A 17,528-nucleotide genomic window follows, 5' to 3' on the forward strand; every position below is an offset into this window, starting at 1 on the left:
CGTTCTGCACACGCAAGACCAAGGGGGATGCAAGGTTACCGTTTTTACGATTCGCATGGCTACCCTATATCCTGTCTTGTTACCTTTCTGAACTAAAGTCCCGTAGGTCCAGGTAGTTCAACTCGACTCCCAGGATCTTTTTCGCGCAAACTCAAATGATTACTGAATGATTTTTTCTAGAAACGTTTAATATCAGTCGGTCTGTCTATATCTCTGTATAGATATGTGCTTTTGGCTAAATATCGTTTTAGGTAAAAAGGACCAGAAAGGTTTTCATACAGTGCAGCAAATATGCATTTGTTGAAAAAGCCACAAAGTCTAATGCTTCTTACGAGATAGATTTGGCATGTTTTCGAAAAATTCAAATACCGATTTTAGACGTTATTATTAGGCTGATCTAATACACATTTTTATTTTTGGAAATTGCGCTTATGCCTACTGTAAAATATAGATCATAATAAATACCAATTTTTGTCGCATTACTGCTACTATTGCATGTGCATGTGTTGCGTTTTAATAAACTTGAAAGTGACTTATAGTGATGACCGCTTTGTGACTAAAACTGGAAAGTGAGCAAACAACATCAATTGAAAGAGATCGATATAGGGACAATACAGAAGATTAAATTCGAAAAATATTCTATATGTTTGTCGTAAATGCACTCTCAGGGATAGTTATGAATAATGCCGTGGCTGACCGAGCGTAAATCAGTACGAAAGTAAACACAGAATGGTAAATTACGATTTTTAAGTTATTATCTCTTGTTCTAATAAACGACGTACGTATTCCATATGCGTACATACACTCTGAGGTCCTTTGTCAACTTTTGTTCTTTGCTGTATTCAGTTGAATTTAACGTTAGCTTAACAACTTTGGTTTGCCCTCTTCAGTGTTTGCTCTGTCGGTGATATGAGATTTAGTAGAGGGCTGTTGTGTGTCCTAATGCTACAATTGGTGAACAGTTTTTACTGTCTTGCCTTTCGCCGCCGTTATTTTTTTAAGACGTTTTGGACGGACGCTGAAGCAATCTAGACGGTGTGCGTGCAGATTACTCTATCAGGGATACAAGCCTGAGGTTCGCGATTTCGCAATGAGCCTACATGTTGAATTCGCTTGTCATATGGCTTAGTTTCAGAAAACACTTGCGGCTGTTGCCGGGACGTTGGCGTGGAATCGTGTCTCCGTGAGACGCAGTTAATTCTGCAAAAAATATATCGACTTTTAATTCAGAGTACCTCGCATGAATGTTATCGGCTGGCTGTATCTTCTTGCAACATTCATGTGTCTACAGTGGAAATCTCTTAGGTGAAAAGCAGGACCTACTTAAGTTCTCTACGATAGCAAACTTTTGTAAGAGAGACTGTAGCGTTCAGGCGTTTTTCTGTACGGGGAAATCCGATTGGTGCAAATCGAAAGGACTAAGAGGATCGAAAGAACATGTCGGAAGATTCCGTAACAGACAATTTAAGGCGGTTCGTACGCTAGTGTTTATAGAGACGACTCGAGAACCTAATCACAGCAGGACTGTGTTCAATAATAATTAATCCAAACTTTTTCTGAAAAGTTACAGTTGTGGCCTGGGCAATAGTGCGACTCTAGTGCAAACTAACCCAACTATACATCCTCGAAAGTTATTTTAATTGCTCTCGATAAATCTCTGTTGGAGTTTGAATACTTCCACCTTGATTGTACGACCGCAAAGCTGTTCTTCTATTTTGACTGATAACTTATTATTCTTATTACACGAATTAACACTTTTATTGCTAGAGACGGATTCAGAATCGTCTTTGACCAACCTTACCTATAAGCTCGCCACTGTTTAGCCAAAATACAACTCTGTATGTGTGTATATATATAAGGTGTGTTTCTGCCATTTGTATCAAAATAGGCCTCACGCACGCAATTATTATTACTGTTATGTTTATTACTTGTCTATTATCAACATTCTATTCAAATTGATGTAGTATGTGTAATGCGGCAATCACGGATTGTGTTAGGCCTGCGTGACTATTACTTCTATATGACCCGGTAAGTAGGAACGGTGATTCTAACGGAGATTGGAGGGATTGGCTGGATCGGCGGGCAGTTTCCGGCATGGTATCCGGAAACGAGCGAACACTATGTTGATCAATACATCAACGGGTACCACAATGGCTCGGTGGCACTCGCGGAAGTGATTAATGTCACGCCTTACTCTTATATTAAGATCTTCATATGATCTAGGCTAGCTAACGGTTAGCTTCGAAACTAAATAGGACGCGTTCGAACACTGGTACACTCTTTTGGTCAACATTATACCTAGTGAACGCGATTCTTGTCAGGCTAAATGAAATTCTCAAACGAAGGTCAAGAGTGGTAATTAAAAAAAAATTGTGTTTAAAATTTATTGTTAGTTAGCTGAGGTATAATATATGTTTGTGAATATTTTTTGTGAAAAGTGTGCTGCAGGTTTACGAAATATGTCTGTAAATACAGACGAAATAATTTGTTTGCTGAACATTGGTAGATCATGAGTACAACATTAGAGAAATCTATATGCCTATCCATCTCATGTTATTCACACTCTTTCGCCACTGGTAGAACATAGAAGGACCTGCATGGATCGCAGACGTTGGCCGATATTTCTGCGTACTTCATATTCTTATAGGTGTTTAAATGCCGGTTTGGATATTATTAACGTTAAGACACAATACCATAATAAAATACGCACCCATACAGCCATTCTTCAATGCGGAATACTTATCACGAGCGCCTTAGACCTAGCGCTCTCCTCGAAATCGAAATAGTCTTGATAAAATTACGTTTTTCATTAAACGAAATGGAACTGGTGTACATCTTCAGCAAATATGTTATTTTCGTAAACAAAAAGAAAGACTTAGTCCAGATTTAGCCGTATCAGAAAACGGATAGCGAACTGATTAACCGCTAAACCGAACAATTTCGAAATAATACCGCCACTCAGATGTATCATTAACGTGTTCTTATTGATCTTTATTGGAAATTTTATAGGTGCACGGAGTCAAAGATGACAACAATAAGGTAATTTGTTGATCAAGCTACCGCGTATTATCGCTGTAGAAGTCAGAAATGCGTGAAAAAAGTGATCATAGTCGTAACATTGTTATAATGATGACGGAAGCAATACGATTACGGTCGCTGCACACCGTATGTCACCTATTCTATTTTTCATCTTCCAGCTCGATTTAGAAGCTTGTAACGTAATGAATCTTTTTAATTTGGTAACGCTCTGCTCATAGAAACAAGGAAACTGATTCTCATTGAGAACGTGAGCTCCTTTCTTCACATCGAACTGCCGACCTTCCTCCTGTATTGGAGTACATTCTGAATGTACTTAAAGTGTACGACACGTTTGAATCTTATTTGTTTTTAGACTAAAACATTTCGCTTAGTCCTACGGACCACTATGACACGTTGTTTATGTTGGCCTTTCATTGCACTAGCGGTCTCGCTTACAAGTTCGACATTAACGTCTTGAGCCATACTACCGCTGATACTTTAACCAACATCTCTGATTCAGCTGATTAAGGGTAAATTGATGTCATATATTTATATGGATCAAAATTATTCAAATAAACACATTCTATCAGAAACTCATACGAGTTCAGGGAGGACAGTGTGGTCTGCATCGGCACATTGTCGGCAACGGCGCAATGCGAGGCTTCTATGACTTGTAGCACTTAGCCTTGGGTTCGATCGAAAGTAAGCTTACTATTTCGTTATTTGCCAAACAACATGCCGTTGTTTCGGACGACGAAACCTATGTATTGTAAAATAGATCGCAATATAGGCGTATTTAATCGATGTTGGTCAGCCTTCGCCCTTCAATTTGCCTTTGAGACAAATCGTGCCTTAACATGATAATTTTAATTATATATTACATCATGTCATATTTAGCTGGTAATAAACTTTGATTGATTATGAATATTGAGAAGATCGTTTGTAACACCTACGAGCGTTATCTATGGAAAATTGCTGTGAGTTAGTACATTAGTAAGGGGCAAGATGTTACTTCCATTATGAAGCGACACATAACCCTTTAGAATTAGCGCTTAGTTTGCAAGGGTGCCTCTTGGCTGCAGTCACACGAACTAGTGAAACGTTTGAAAGTATTTTTCTGGTTATTGTTATTACTGCTTTTTAATGAATACCCAAAAAACCCGTACCTCTACTGAATTACAATGAAGGTTTGACCTTTCGACACCGCTTTACTTCTCGTTTCATGTGGCACCCCTACTTTATACCCCGCTTTGTTCAAAGTGTTTTCATTTGGATAGATTTTGTGTTTATCCGCACTCAATCGACAGCATACGGAAATGCACCAGTCGGGCACTAGCTTTAGAACTAACATAATAAATATACGTGCTAGTTCCAACAGCCTCTCAAACGCATTGGGTCTTGCTTACTTATTACCATATACTTTGCCTAATACTATATACTTTATAGTCCTACTATATACTTTATACGACTCAAAGAAAGAAAATATAACAGCTGTCACTAAGCTCCCATCTTATCCAAGGATATAATTTTAGAGTCATTCCTATACCGAACCGAATGTACTAATATTGAACTTTCCAAAGTTTCTCGTGAAGTTTTACTACTGAAATACTGAGTGCTCTATTGTCTACTCCAGCTAGCATTTCTTCACGAAGAGTTAGGTGTAGTGGCGGTTTCGTCCGTTCTAGTAGAAATAAGGGGGCAAAAGCAGTGCTATAAATATTACCACTGACGGCTTTGCTTTAGGTATTCGGGTATAAAGATGTACCTTTTTATTTCCTTAAACTGACTATAGCTAAACACGGTCCTTTTCATCGAGGTGATAAAAACAGGTAAATCTGTTTATGATTTGGGTGCGATGTTTCGGTCGATCATCAAATGGAATTACTTTATTGTTCAAAACCCCCTACATTGTTACCGTTTACTCCAGCTCTTATTATGATTACAAGCAAGTTCCATTGCCAGTATCTCTGTTCGTTACTGATAGCTAGTGGTTCTATGATATATATTGTATTAGTCAAAGTTGTTGCAATATAATTCGGTGTCCTTTTATTTCCTTAAGTCTACATCTCTTTTTACCTACTTATAATAACATGTAGTTGTTAACGAAAAACTTGTTAGAGCGGGCAGCTACGCCGCTGTAACCAAGCGTTTAACTACTTCGGATTACTTCTACAGTCGGATCGTCTGCACGCAGCTGTGTCATATTCGATACGTTTGACGTGCACGACTCGCCTTGTCATCACGGATACTTTGTGATATTTTAAGAACGTTATCTATTCGAATTTCTGCGCGACGTGAGAATCAACAATTGATGGTGTTGACGTTCAAGTTGGCGTTAAGTTTCATTCATCGTCGACGCCGTGACTGGCTGCTTCTGATACCAGACGCTCTCTGCTAAGGAGTGCCGTAATCTATTAGATCTCCATGTGTCGTTCGGCCCAACTCTGACCGGAATCGTGCTCCCTTCGAACGAGGATGATGTTAATGATAAGCCGGGCGGTCGATTTCGATTGGCAAAAGCTTACAATGCCTTTTACAGACTCATTACAATATTTTTGCTTGTCATGGTTTACTCTAGTTGTCGTCGCGGCAACGCAATTGGATTCCGTGATTACAAAATCTGCTTCAGATATATGCCAAGCACCGATCTGCTACCTAGGAGAATACTGTTCACAGTTGCTTCCGAAATGCGCTAATGTCAAACCGGTATGTCACGCCATATTTTAACGTTTTGTTGGTGAGGTTCAACTCACCTAAAGGGACCAAATAATAGATGCAATATGTACGCTAGTGCATATTATATAGAGAGGGCGTATATCATTTTCCCATACATATTTGTGATCAAAACGAAAGTTAATATTATACTCCGTTATATAATAATTTGGGTCCAGTAGCATATGTGTTAGTAAAAAGTACATGTAACCACTTTTATACTTGCTTTCCTTAAACCTACCTCGTATAAACAGTTTAACTTCTGTCAAACTTTTATCCCATTTCTCAACGTTATTTTCGTGTAGTTGTTACTTCAACAAATCTTGTTTAGACGATCTACTGAGACTCATCATTGTGGCCTCAATTTATGTTGTTTTGATCTTACTTGTACAGTATAAAAATATCGAAAAAAATCCGATTGCGGTTACAATATTCAGTTACTAAGTAGGGAGCTACCCGCGTGCTTCGTACCGTCTTTGTTTTACTGTCAAACACGTATTATTTGACCTCCACAGAAATAAAAAGCTCATTTTGTTTATAGTAGAGGTAACATCGACCTATTTTTAATAGCTTTTTGCACAATATCGCTTAAACACAGTGTGTTACGCAATACAATTTTAACATTGATGATATATCAGCGTGAACGACACCGGCAGCCGCCTTGGTGTCCGTAAGTGCTGATGCGGAGTTGTTTTCGAACATGGAAAATGCCGTTGGTTTACGGCAAAATAAACTAATTTGTGAAAAAACTAAGTCTTTTCCCTTCAGGGGAAAGGCATTTGGCCAGCTGGCTCCATGCTCCGTGCAGGTCGTCCTGAAATGAGAATCATTCTATTCTTAGCAGCGTTTCGGGTTAGATAACCCAATAGACAAACAAACACAGGCTCCTAAAGGTTATTACTTACCTAGAGATTATCACTTAATGACGCACCTTACCACGCTCATTCCTCGAAAGACCAATATTCTGGTTTAAACATATGCAATTGATTTGCTACCTTACGGGCTTAAAGTATGGACAGTTTAACAGCATTGAAATTAGCGTGTTTTAGTGGCGTTCTCTCACGGGTGATTTATGCAAACTTTTCCTTTTTGTGAAACAAAAGTTCAAATACCATTGCGATTTGCTAGCCTAACCAACCAAACGAATAAGGGTCGATCTATGAAATTACTAATCATTAATTGTTGTTTATAGTAGTGAGTATAACATGGTGTCATTTGGTATCTACAGGGAATTAAACGGCAGGGCTGGATCGAGTTTACTGGGAAAAACTTTCAGGGTACGCCTACCTACGAGGGGAAATTTAATTTGGCAGAGTCATTCGAAGATAACCGATGTCAAGTCGAGGTTACAGCTCGAAAGCACAATGCACCAAATAAGATCAATCTAAATAGATGTAATAAGGAGCTTCATTCCTACCTCTTTCGAATCTGGCATTTCAGGAATAAACAAAACGTCATTTTTCAGTGGTCTGAATTAAAAAAAAAGGTCTCTCCGTCTTCCGAGGAACTCACACCGCCCCCTCCGCCTAGGTCGGCTAATGAAGCGGTAGAGTTCACCCTTAATGAGGTTCTTGCTGATCCGTATGATAACAGTACTACAGATACCACAAAGAACAGTCGACCTACTACTACAAGACACCTAGACAGCCCAGCTAATCCAAGCGTAATCATGCAATCAACAACCTCTTTTAGTACAAAGACCATAAGAACGCATCTTCTGAGGAGCCTGCCGTCGATGACAACAGAAACGGCACAAGGATCATCTGCGTTGAAGACATTTTATACTACAACGCCAACAACTTTAGAGTCAGGACGACAGAGCGGCAATGATGATTCCAGCCATTATCAGCCACCGTTTGTTTCCATTCCTGAAGGACAGACGGAGATTAAGCAGTATGAAAAATTCGTATTCACGGCGTATTCAGGCGAAATGTTCGATTTACCCGTTCCCGTCAACAAGTCCTTTCGCGTTGAAGTTGAGAGGGTGTCCCCTCGAAGCGTGTGGCTCTTCGGCAATGATAATGGCCTCTCACGAATTCAAGGTTTCAGCCTATTTCGTTCAGTGGGACAATACTCGTTTGTGCTCCGTGCGCTCGAAGACGATAGCATCCTTGGTGAAGGTGTCCTTCACATTCGGTTGCGTGACGGAGATCAGGCGTGTGAACGTAATCATTACTTCATAACCGAACAGAACGTCCCTATGGGCCTAAATGACACGATAAGCATCATTCGGTCACGAGTAGAACCCCGGGTGAGCGCGGACACCGCCAACAGTCATATTAATGACACAGTTGTTGTTTTGAGAGTTCAACTGAATCGTGATTTGCACACAGTTGAATGGATGAGCCGACTATTACTGGAGAGAGGCGTCACGTGCCGTGATGTTAAACATGACGAGCTCGTAGCCGTTTACGTTGAGTTGGACGAAGATCAAAAGCATTTCACCACTTTCATATCAGACTGCCGATCTTGGCTGAGGTGGTTCTCTCAGATCACAGTCAGTCTATTAGTCCTACTTATGGTAACCATAATGATACTTACCTGCTTATGGGCGTTTTATAGACCAGTATCGGCCCTAGGGACTAACTCGTGCGATGACAGCCGCTGTTCCTCATAGCATGGCTGTACTGCTTCGTCTTGTTTGAAAACATGGCGGGCTGCTGTTCCCGCTACACATGACAACAACGAAGTTATTTACCTTTAATGCGTGTACTGAAGTAACAGTTGCTCAGTCAGCTCAAACGTTCCGACGCGCGTTATGGACGACTTTCTCTAATCATTTAACGATAACTTTATATTTTAATAGAAAGCTAATTGCAAGCGGAGTAAGTGAGATCGTTGGAGATATTCTGAAGGGCGAAATCGGTAGCATCTACATTTTACTGTTGTCGATACGCAGCGACTTGTTCACAACACTTTTAATTAATAAATATCAACCTTGTACAGTTATGTACGCTAAAATACCCTTTATAATTATTATTAGTGATTGTGATAAGCATAATGGGTACGTGTGCGACCTGTTGCGCTGTACCTGAGCTCCGGCGCTCAAGTCGATATATTGTTGACTGATGTCCATTCTATCCTTGCTCGAACGTGCGCGCCGACCTACACGAGACCACTTTCAGATGTCGATATGGATCTTCAGGCGTCCCTGGTTATTTTTCGACTGTAGCGCGTACGAGATCAAGCAAGCATAAGGCTTATGAGGGCTTAACGATATTTCGAAATCGCGTATCCGTTACACGATCGAAATAAAATTTTACCATTAATTACCAAATGCTGAGTAAATAAAACTTTTGTAAACAGAACATCATAGCTTCATTTCGTAGATACAATTTGATGAAACGCTCTCGTTTGGTTATTGCGCGGGATCCACTGTACATGTGAACAATAAAAATTTGTTAGTGTTTTAAGTATTAGAATTTGTTTCAAACAGATTCATCTATATCAACATTGATTAATACAAATTAAAACTGTTTCCTTAACTTGAAAGACCTTCGGCCAGATGTTTCACGAGTAATGTTTTTTTACGCAGTAGACACGTATGTGCTTATGGTCCCAGTACTGAATAAAAGCGCGTCTGCGACTGTCAATCTGCAAAGTTTCTGACACAAGTTGAAAACTTGCCCAACGTTATATACGTGCCTCCATGGTTCATTATGGTCGCTGAAGTGTACTTTCTACGTATTCGAATTAATTCTGAGCCAGACAGCTGGCTATGGCCGGGTTCGAACCTGGACCATAACATGTTCCTAATACTATCAGGCAAATACGCCACTCATATCACGGAGACGCTGTTTCCACGAGGGAATGCCTTCAGTGCAGCGATCCAAGCAGCGGCCAAGATGATTTATGTCTGCACTAGTGGGCCTAAAAATCACACTGATGTAGGCGTAACTACAATCGATCAATGGGGAAAAGATAGCACTATTCCTGATTTAAACCGAACAACACATGCTTTATGTCCTGCATACGAAAGACGACAGTGGATGAACGAAGCGGAGTAGGACTATATCAACTGTGTCTCATGATCATATAGTATAAGAGCGCTTTTTGAGTAGCGTACGGTTAGTGGCGTTTACTTTGTTCTTGCTAATGACCAAAAAAGACTAGCTGATAAGAATAATGATCGTAATTATTATAAACATTACAGAGCAAAATGTTGGTGCACACAGACATGATACTTACACTGTTAAAACTATTCATTTTAGAAGATTCCTTATTATTTATTATGAGGACAATTTCCAGGATGGTACATAAGCAGCCACACTGGCTGACGTAAAGCTGATCGTTCTATTGATGTCTAATTAAATCGCAGAAGCATAATTATCCATTACATAAACTAAACATACTTGTCTCACACTATCCACATTTTTAGGACACGAGGACGTAGAAGTCATAACATCTGTTTAAAAGTAAAATAAATAATGTAATAATAAAATTTAAATAAAATATCGAAACCGTTATCAGAAACAGCGATTCTCATAGTTTCTTTTATATCCCGTTTCATCTATCTTATGTCCATAGCACGGTGCGATTTCAGTGAAAAGCTATTTAAAGTCGACATCAACAGGTAAAGGCACAGCATCTCCCACTGTCTGAGTCTTGACAATGATTTGAGCTAGTAAATTATACATAATTTTGGTTTTAGGAGTCGCTTCCACAATTAAAGCCATGTAGTACACAAATTTTCCTTGCTCTTTATTTCTTTCAATAAAACAATTCGGATAATGATTAAAGGGTTCGAAATGCTCCGAACTACGTCGACCCTCATTGGTATGGGTTACTTCGGCAATGGCTTGTACCGCTGCTGACAGAGAAAGGCATTACTAAACTGTAGCCTTACCCAGAATTGTAAACTAAGTAAATTTATCACCGTTATCTTATCTATAAAACGAAATTATTAAAGCTCCATCCAAGCAGGAAGACCAACAGGTGCGTCCCTTGCAATGATTTTTCCAGGAATCCATCACTTTTCTGGAACGATTGCAATTCAAACTTGCTCACTTATGCCTCGCGGCGAGTGATCCACTGCTTTGTTTAGTTACCATGCGCGTGTCCTGCAAGTAAGGCTAGAAATAATCTATTTTACAAATAAGGTTTATTATTAAGTAGATTGGTTTGCCTTTCTCGGGCTTATGTTGCCTGGGGGACCTAAATTTTCTGATTCAAACCGTTACATTGCAGTAGGCTAACTTGTATAGGATCAAGCTAAATTTTTCACGCGGATCATGTCAAGCGACGATACCAATGGTAGAAAAAAGCTCCTGCTTAAGCCTCTCAATAACTGGATAATGCCTCTACTATGTATGAGCGCGCTGACCGATTCTGCAACAAACATGGTTAAAAATCAGGCTTCTGACAGAATAGACAGATGCACAGGCAGAGAACAGAAAATGTTAAGGGATTTTGAAATTGAACATAATTGAACGCTAAAAAAAAGCAATCATCAAAAATAACTGCCAGTGAAATTAGCAGCGGTTTCAAGTTGGCGATAGTCCTATACAACTGATGCGGCTTGTGAGTTTAGTCAGATTAATGAACGTACGGCGAGCCAGCGCCACAACAAGCCTATTTCGCAACACATTTCAATAAATTACCCGAGAGATACGGAAGAACCTCATTGGCTACCCGTGGGGCATTTTTGCCCAGACTTTATTCATAATACCTTGATATTTAAACGATAATAGATAAACTAATTTCGTGCTGTTGCTACGGGGTACTGCGGCGCTTCCTTTGCAGTACCATTCTCAAAATCGCAAAGGCAACATGACTGGTATTATAATAAACAAAATTGTATTCCCTATTTTTAAATCAAAGTTTATTTATTTTATACACAAATGTTGTTCGTACCTAACTTATATGCAATTTATGTCAAACAATTTTGAATGCTCATAACCTTAGAGAACGCTTTTTTCAAAGGCTTATATTAGGTGCTATGTCTACTTTCAGTCAACCCGTTTCTTGAGAGGATATCAAAACGGGTAGCATATGTGAATCTCTCACACACAAAACGCATAAACTACGCAAGCTTTCTGCCATGTTCATGTATCCGGCTGAAAAAAACATTAGTTTTGTTACTCAGTGAATAGCTTAATCTAGATCTATTTTAGTTTGCCATAATCTACTATGAACGAGCTGGCTCTTCATACGAGAACGAAAAGATAGAGAACAATCAGGTTTGTTAATAGTAAAATGATTTTTACTCAGACTACTCACAGTGAGGCTGCGTAACAAACGCATGTTACGTTTATGCAGCCAACCGCCTAAGGCTTCGCGTATCTTTGCCTGCTCAAGTACAACCAAGACGAAAATATTTTCATGTTGTGCCTGTACCAATTATGCATCCTGATGAAGTCCTTGTATAACAGCCGGATCTCTACTGAACTCCCAGATCGCTGTCATTAACATTTACTCAACAGTGAATGAGGTGAATTAAAGGCAAAATAGAAATTACATTAATTGCGGACGTTACCTTTCATTTGCAGGAGTCGATACGAAGATGAGATTCAGTCTCGAACCATTTCCCGGTGACAATGGATTTACGCAATGGAGGGACGCGATGAAAATGGTCGCCAGATTACCTGGTGGCATACCAACAGAGTTTCGGAGACAGGTAAAGTTAAAGGACCCGTTAACATCCTTAATTGACAACTAAATGATTTTACATACCGTTTTCTCTCGCAGTTTATATCTGTCATGCATACAGGTCGAGTAAGAGTCTTTTAACGCGTGGATTTGTTGTTACGGTTTATTCTTTTTAACAATCTCAAAATCCAGATGCAAATAGGAAGCTTTAAGATGAGGTTTTCCCGATAGAACGTGCAGAACAGATCTTCACATTCTTATGATTAACAATTATGGGTTATACTATGCATGGTACAGCCTATTGATTCACTTCTATATAGTTGTATCTCTCACGGATGCTGAAAGGATTTCAGTCCGTTCTAAGCCGACGAACCTCAGATAACAACGGTCATTTGTATTATATATGGCGCGATTTATTTGCTCGTTCAACACCGACGCGCTATCAAGAAACTATCTATAAACGTCCTAGGCTATATAAATGCCGACAAACCGAAATGTTTGAGCGATAGTACTGCCAGCTACTTCACAATCCTAAGTAACGTTATATACTCGAATAGCCATTTTTCGCGTGTATACGTTATTCTATTAATCTCACGAAGAGAATCTCCACAGAAGCGTACGGAGTGCCATCAATATTTAATGGCATGGCAAATACCTTGGCTTATCTACCTATCAAATTAAAACGATGATGCATTTAAGAAAAAACTGTACCAGTTTTTTAAGATGCTAAAAGACGTACGCGGTCCTAATGCAGGCCGCTGTTAATTTTCGCAAAAAAAAGTTTCCTAAAATTCTGCGACCATACATAACTGGGTTTACCGATGTCGTAATATAACCAGGCGAGTACCATTTAATGTCGGCGTTGACAAAAAGTTATGGAAGAGTGACAACGTCTACAAATACCCACAGGGGTACTGGCGAGAGTAATAACATTTGTGCCGACGCATAAATCACGTTCCGTTCTCATGTTGACGTCAAACGCTTTTTAGTTCCTCTGCTCCATGATATATATATATATATAGGTATGCTCGGTGCATTTGGTTTCGCTGAATAAACTCAGCCTCGCTAATTCGTATAGAAAATATAATTCTCAGTATTCAAAGACGATTCAAACACTTAGCCGTCAAGGGTTATCTAGGATCATACCTATTGGTTTTACGACTGACGAAATAGTCAGAACCATTTTGTTATAGATTTTTTAAATGTAACTATACTCAGTAGCCACCTGTGGGCAAAACAGTACTTTGGTAAGAAGTTCCAAACGACGCAGGAACCGTCGCATAGAATTAGTTTCCATTCTCTATTAAGAATTTAGCAAATCTCGCCAATATCGATGTTGAGGTCAAACGATGAGGTTTCTACCCGTGCGCCAATAACTCCGTATGTAGGAAAGGTTCCGATAGAAATGTCCTTTACCTATTTCGCTATTCTACTATCAAATAAACCGTATCCGTTTATAGACAAATAAATTAAACAACATTTATATACCATTTCACAACGAAGTTTTCTAATGTCTTTCGAATAGCGAAAAACTCCGTAGTATTTCTTTTCTAGGATAAATCGTTGTTTGTTTGTGCAGCGATCCAGGCAGTTGCAGCTTCATAGGCAACAGTGCGTTTTTCCGCATCGGGGTTGTCAAAGTGAAAGGTAAAAGCGCGGCGGGTTCACCCTAATAATCATTCCGATGTCTTTCTTGACCGCCGATAGTCTCTCGCTACAACGAAATTCTCTTCATATTGTATTAGTTTAATGTAGTCGCTGCTAGTGCGCGTATATATGCTAGCTAACGGAGGCTGTACAAGGCGGTTTAAGGCGTGTACAGGCAAGATCGAATCGGTGACATCTGGACGCTGCCAGCCGACATCAAACAAACCTCATAAGAACCATTGTGAATACAGAAGGAAAAAGAATAAGGATGCGTAGTGAGAGAAATATCTCTATCCGTTTTCGTCATCTGATGCTGGAAACCCGCTTGAAGCTTTAATAGAAGTAATCTTTATTGCAACGTTGGCTTCGTCATAAGGGGATTGCTAAGGAAATATCCTAACATTATTTTTGTATCTAATTAATATTACTATACTAGTACAACGCTATATATAAATTTTCAGTTATTACAGAGCGTCGTTAAAGTGTTAATAACTGTCTCGTCCGATTAAACGTATTTTTCCTTTTCCAAAGCAAATCCTTATGCTCGTTACCTTTCATTAGTAGGAATATTTAGCCAATGGTCTGCTACTATATACTGACTGACATTTGATCATGTCAAAATACATCAACAGTCTAATTTCCACCACCTGTCTTTAGGAAATGGCGCCAAGCTAGCACTGATCGTAAACGAGCATCTTTAACAACTCAATCGCATTTACCGAGCGCTCGTGCTTCGCAGTAAACGGGACGATTGGCTACCTAAAGGGGTTCCTTTTTTCCAGTTTAGCCAACCTTTTTCGACAGTCTGTCTTCGCCCTAATGGAACAACGGCTTAGAGAAAGGTAGACTCCCGTGTTAACGTGGTATCGCACAGATAGTGTTGCTTGTATTTTTATGATGTTGTATGTAAATATCGTATCCTCGCAGAGCTTTTCTAACAAGCTCAGGACGTTGATTATCTATAGATCTGATAGACGATTGAATGTGCTGCAGTGATTACTCCAAGATACATGAACAATGCTCATGAATTAATAGATAATAGATTAATCAGTGCTGTTCGCGACGAATAATAGAAATATGTCAATATGGGCACTCTGGCCATTTTTGTTCGTGTGCGAATTTCTGCTGAGTCAAATAATAGTGTCACTGTGATGGCGCAACGGTACCGTATTTGACCGCAATAGCTGAAGACGCGCGAAGGTTTGAAATTCGAAGTAAAAATGCACACTTTACTTTATTTGCAATGCTTAATTGGGGCAGGACCGGACGTAAATGTCGAAACTTTTTCAAATCACAAAGCACGCATAAAAATCAAAACGATAGAAATTTATACAACGGCAATGGTCTACACAGTCGAATCGCAACATTTTGGAAGTTTTTAATTTGTCGTAGTTGAAGTATAATGTTAAATTTTCGGTCATGTTGTCACGCCACAACTTAATGACCGCTCGTTTCGAAAATTGACTATCTCATTATCGTGATATCGATCACACTGTTTGAAGTTTATTAGTATCATTTATATTGACAGATAATGATAGCTAAATTTGATAATTGTAAATTTTTGCTCTTTCGACGAGATACAGAAAGTGGCCGCCATCTCAAGGTGACAGTGATTTCTCTTAATAGCTCATGTAAATACTAGGCTGTTTCGAAAGTCATTTAGAAACATAGATGTTTCCTATTAAAAAGAGTTCTTATTTTAACTGTGTGCGAACCACTGTCTCTGGCATAGCACGGAACACACGTTCAAATACTTCGAAATTTGGCCGGTAAATAGGTCCATGGTCATGGGTAGACATTTACCTGCGCCACGCGTATTTTCCAACGCAACTGTTAATACAAATTCCTTCCCGCTCAAAAGTATTATTATGCACTAGGTCTGATTCAATTTGTATCATAAACCAATTTTCAGTAGTTTGAAAATTCAATATATAACCACATTTATTGTAACTTTAAACGAATACGAGTGTATTACAAAGTAGATCATTAACTTCAACTATCGAAAAAAACCATACTGGCAAGCCACTTACATTAGAGGTGTATTTCAGCAATCAGCTAACGAGATATCTTAGTCTGAGGAGACCAGCCATGTCTGTTGTAACTGTAAGTTCGCGATGAGCATTTTCAGCTGACACCAAGTTAAGTGGAGGTTTCACTTCGTATCAGCCGAAGTCTGACAATTCACGCCTGTCATGGCGTGATTGCCTCCTTATCACAAAAACGGAATTAGGAAATTCACTCTTTTCCAGGCCTAATTGATGGAAATTAACACAGAACTTTCATAGCTGTCCAGTCAACTACGGCTGGGTCACAGGCTTATCAAGGCCGACAGGTGGTTGTGCAAATCCAATACAACTGGTCTGTAATTGATAGGAAATATGAGACGAACCGTTCATATGAAGTCGGTACTCAGACGGAATATAGCGACACTTCCCCTTTTGAGCGAATGAGCTGACTGAAGATTTAAGAATTGGCTCCTGTAGTTGCTGGAGTTGTTTCAGTCGCATTACAGCTGAGCAAACGTGATTTCGTCGTCGGATGAATGCTTGTAGTGGGCTAAGTAACAGGTAACGCTGTGTGATTTAGCTTAATAAGTGAGATAATTTGGGGCTATTATGCAATAGAAGCTACTTGCATAGTTTATGAGCGCTTTCTTATATTTCACATTTTATAGATGGTTTACCAAGGGTACGCTTGACAAACTTGCCAGTGTCTTTGCTGTTATTTTATGTTTCTGTTAAGAACCTATACGAGTCTGATATACTTGGACCAGAATTTAGGTTCATGTCAGTTCTTCATATGCTCTTCAAGCTAGATGGATAATTATTTTCTGAACCAAGTGGATCTTCATTGAACCCGTTTTTCGCTAGCTGCTAAGGGTTAATACAGATGGCACATGCACCACATGCATTCTGTACCACTTACTCCATTTTAGAGAAAAATAAGCGAAAGAGGCTTTGTGTTACAAATGTTCACTCCGCTTTCCCGTCTGTTTCCAAACGTAACTCTACGGCAACGACTTAGAACCACGTCAAGATAAACAGCACAGTCACAATGTTGTTTTAAGCATGCGTGTGTAAACAACAATAAAGATCTTCTTATTTACTTTTCGTCAAATGAGCCGAATTGAATAAGCCAAAATAGACACAAAGTTACTTCCCTGACAAAAGATTACGCTGTCGGATACGTAAATTGAATAAAGCTGGCTTTCTTTTATTCTAAAAATTATTTAGTCAACAGTTAGAGAGCTGCACCTGTACTTAAAATGGCGCCAGCCGAGTCACGGAGCCAGAGTGCCTCGAAACGAAGAACTTTACGATAAATATTATGCCAGTTGTTGAGGGAAAATTCGGTTTAAAATTATTAACCGAGTTGAATTTTTTGGCAAATGCTTGATTTTTAAAAGTAAGAGACGCTAGAATCAAGCCTAAAGCTTGCTTACAGCTACTGGACAAAGATGGCATTTTCTTTAGAAAGCGTCCATTGTCGACTCTGGCTTAGTTACACACCTGTTTAGATTTGTTTTTTTGATACAAGCTCAAAAATATAACTAATAACCGAAA

General features: G+C 39.3%; 1 protein-coding gene and 1 long non-coding RNA gene across 3 annotated transcripts in view; one reads left to right on the plus strand and one right to left on the minus strand.

Moving 5' to 3' along the window:
- Positions 1–11,581: 11,581 nt before the first annotated feature.
- LOC111267905 (uncharacterized) lies at positions 11,582–16,497 on the minus strand. Its single transcript, XR_002684908.2, has 4 exons — positions 15,996–16,497; positions 12,206–12,314; positions 11,950–12,018; positions 11,582–11,786 (listed from the first exon to the last, which is right to left on the minus strand). It is a non-coding gene; the product is annotated as an uncharacterized LOC111267905 (long non-coding RNA).
- The window catches only part of LOC111267900 (uncharacterized), a 61,291-nt gene continuing 55,989 nt past the window's right edge, over positions 12,227–17,528 (plus strand). Inside the window, exon 1 of one of the 2 annotated variants that reach the window (XM_022846473.2) lies at positions 12,227–12,346. In XM_022846473.2, coding sequence (XP_022702208.1) covers positions 12,233–12,346 — 114 coding nt within the window. In that variant the 5' untranslated portion in view covers positions 12,227–12,232. The remainder of the gene's footprint in view (positions 12,347–17,528) is intronic. The other variant, XM_022846474.2, reaches the window with a different exon arrangement.

Source organism: Varroa jacobsoni, unplaced genomic scaffold (genome assembly GCF_002532875.2).
Source record: "Varroa jacobsoni isolate VJ856 unplaced genomic scaffold, vjacob_1.0 scaffold_1237, whole genome shotgun sequence".
NCBI classification, from domain to species: Eukaryota; Metazoa; Arthropoda; class Arachnida; order Mesostigmata; family Varroidae; genus Varroa; species Varroa jacobsoni.